Here is a 2,504-nt window from a genome sequence, read left to right on the forward strand (position 1 = left end):
AAGAGTTGAGGTTGCCTTGACATAGTGGGAGGGTTATTCAACAACCTGAACATTATATGAGTTTAATAGAAACTCAAAACATCATACAGGATGATGGTTTAGAGGATCCATTAACAGAAACTCAAAACATCATACAGGATCATGAAATAGGGCAGTGAGTTTTTGCTGTCCTCTGTGTATTTTTTTCTCCTTTAGAGCTCAATTTGGAGCCTGATTTGGCATCTTCTTCTTTGATATTTTGTATTTTTGCTGCTAATAAAGAATTCTACCCTAATTTGCATAGTGGATATAGACTTTGGTCTAACCACTATAAAATATGTGTCAATCTCGTCACCCTTCCTCTTGTTTCGTTATTTTCGTTTGAATCTAATTTAGATTTGCTATTGTGGTTGTTGAATTATTATTCGAGTCTACTTCCTCATTTATTAGGATGAATTGAGCATTTCTCTAGACATTTGTCCCATGGCTGAGGGTAGTCTTGAGTATTCAAAGGCTTAAAGGTTGAATAATACTTTGTTTAAAAATATAGAGATGTTTTCTAAACCAATGACAAAGTTAAAGAGGTATTTTTTTATAATTTAACATTTTCCTCTTTCAATTGTGTGGGTAAAGGAAATGGTGTTTGTGTCTAGAAACGTAAATACAAAATTTGGAAGGATCTGAATGCAAGTTCCTAGGACCCGCCACGTGTAAACAATGGCTAACCCTACGTATAACCCTCCAAAGAAGATAATAAATAATAAGAAAAAATATTTTTATTCGCTGCTGCTCTCTTCTCTCTCTAATTCCAAAGAGTAAAGAAAAGAACCCCAAAACGATCCAAATTCACATCACACTTCTTCTTCTCACTCTCGGATCTCTTTCTCTTACAATCTTTTCGTTTTTATTCCAATTTTCAGTTTCACAGAGCAGAAATTAAGCAACGAATCTCTCAAATCTCAATCTCCCATGGCTACTTTGCATAAATTCAAGCTCTTAGCCTCTCAATGTGCCGTCGCTGGTAGCCCTACTCGAAGCCCCAACGCTAGTCCCGTCATTCATCTTCGCCGCCGCCGCCGCAAAACCCTAAGAATGCTCCTCAATCGCACCGATCGCCGCCGATTTCCCTACCAAGATAACTCCGCCGATTCTCAAGATGTCGACGACGACGACGACGATAGCGACCTTATGATTCCGGAGAAAAATGAAAAGGAGGTCCGTGCCAGACGGAAACTCAAGGATTTGTTCGTCTCGTCGCCGCCGCTTGAGGATAAGGTTTCCGATAGGAGAATCGAAGAAGAGGAGGGATTTTTAACGGCGGCCAACACCAGCGCCGCTGGAATCGGTTCGCCTTCTACCACTCGCCGCTCTCTTAGGCCAATATCGGCGACATTTCGGTACAGATTTCTCCGGCGAGCTTGGCGGCCGGTTCTCGTTGCCATTCCCGAGTAGAAGATGCTCCCCTCTCTGGTAAAATCTGTACCGAAGAAATTCCATAATTTTTGCCTTAATTTTTTTTTTCTTTTTTGATTTTCATAACATTTTTTTCCTAATAAATTCCGACGAGTTGTCTAGCAGTGGGGAGGAGAGAGAGGTGAAGAATGTAAATACAAAAAAAAAAATTTAAAAATTATTAAAAAAAAACATATATATACTTATTGGTAAATTACTATACGAATACGACGGATGTAAATTATAATTATTTCACTAATAATTAGAATTTGGTTTAGATTTATTTAAAAAAATTTAATTTGTTATTTTTTTTTGGTTGAAATTGCATATAACATGTATTGGGTAAAATAAAAGATAAAGTAAAATGTCAACAACGGATTTAAATGACCAAAATTTTGAACTTAAAATAACTTGTGAATTTATTTAAACTCACTTTAAAATCTAATTCAAAATTGAAATTTTGCAAAACTAACTTATTTAGCTGCGTAATCATGTAAAAACATAAATCATCTTATATTTTATTTAAAAATTAATCGAATTTTAATAGCAGATAAAAAAACAACTTTTAAAAGTTTTAAAAATTTAAGAACGAGAATAGAACCAGCTTCATTAATTTAACGTCGTATTTTGTTATTAATATTGTTAAAAAGGTAAACATAAATTGGCGCCGTATTTTTGATAATGTGCGCCGTAGTTGCGGACGGACGTAACGGCCACGCGACGTTGACAGGCGACCAATCCGTTAACGGAAAATGAATATTTTCGACGATTAAAACAAAAGAAAACGGTTAGCGTTAAATCTTAATTAAAGATGGTAATGATGAATTAGTGGAAAAGGCTTGTTTTGGGAGTGAGGTAAAAAATTGTAATTTAGCGGTTAATAAATGTGTAATTAAAATTATTATTGTTGGTGTGGAGATTTCGAATTTAATTAATGTTTCCACGTGTGTTTGTTTAGAAGTGAGATGAGAACGAGTATGAATGTGGAGGAGAGGTGAGTAAATATAAAATTATTTGTAATACATATTTATTTTTTTATTAAAAAAATGTCACATGGGTCATTATGTGTGTGT

General features: G+C 35.0%; 1 protein-coding gene across 1 annotated transcript; it reads left to right on the forward strand.

The window, feature by feature from the left end:
• The first annotated feature begins 948 nt into the window (after positions 1-948).
• LOC120076298 lies at positions 949-1,431 on the forward strand. Its single transcript, XM_039030065.1, has one exon. It carries the CDS (start codon positions 949-951, stop codon positions 1,429-1,431), a length of 483 nt encoding a protein of 160 aa, XP_038885993.1.
• The last annotated feature ends 1,073 nt before the right edge of the window (positions 1,432-2,504 follow it).

The sequence above is a fragment of the Benincasa hispida genome, chromosome 4, assembly GCF_009727055.1.
Source record: "Benincasa hispida cultivar B227 chromosome 4, ASM972705v1, whole genome shotgun sequence".
NCBI lineage: Eukaryota > Viridiplantae > Streptophyta > Magnoliopsida > Cucurbitales > Cucurbitaceae > Benincasa > Benincasa hispida.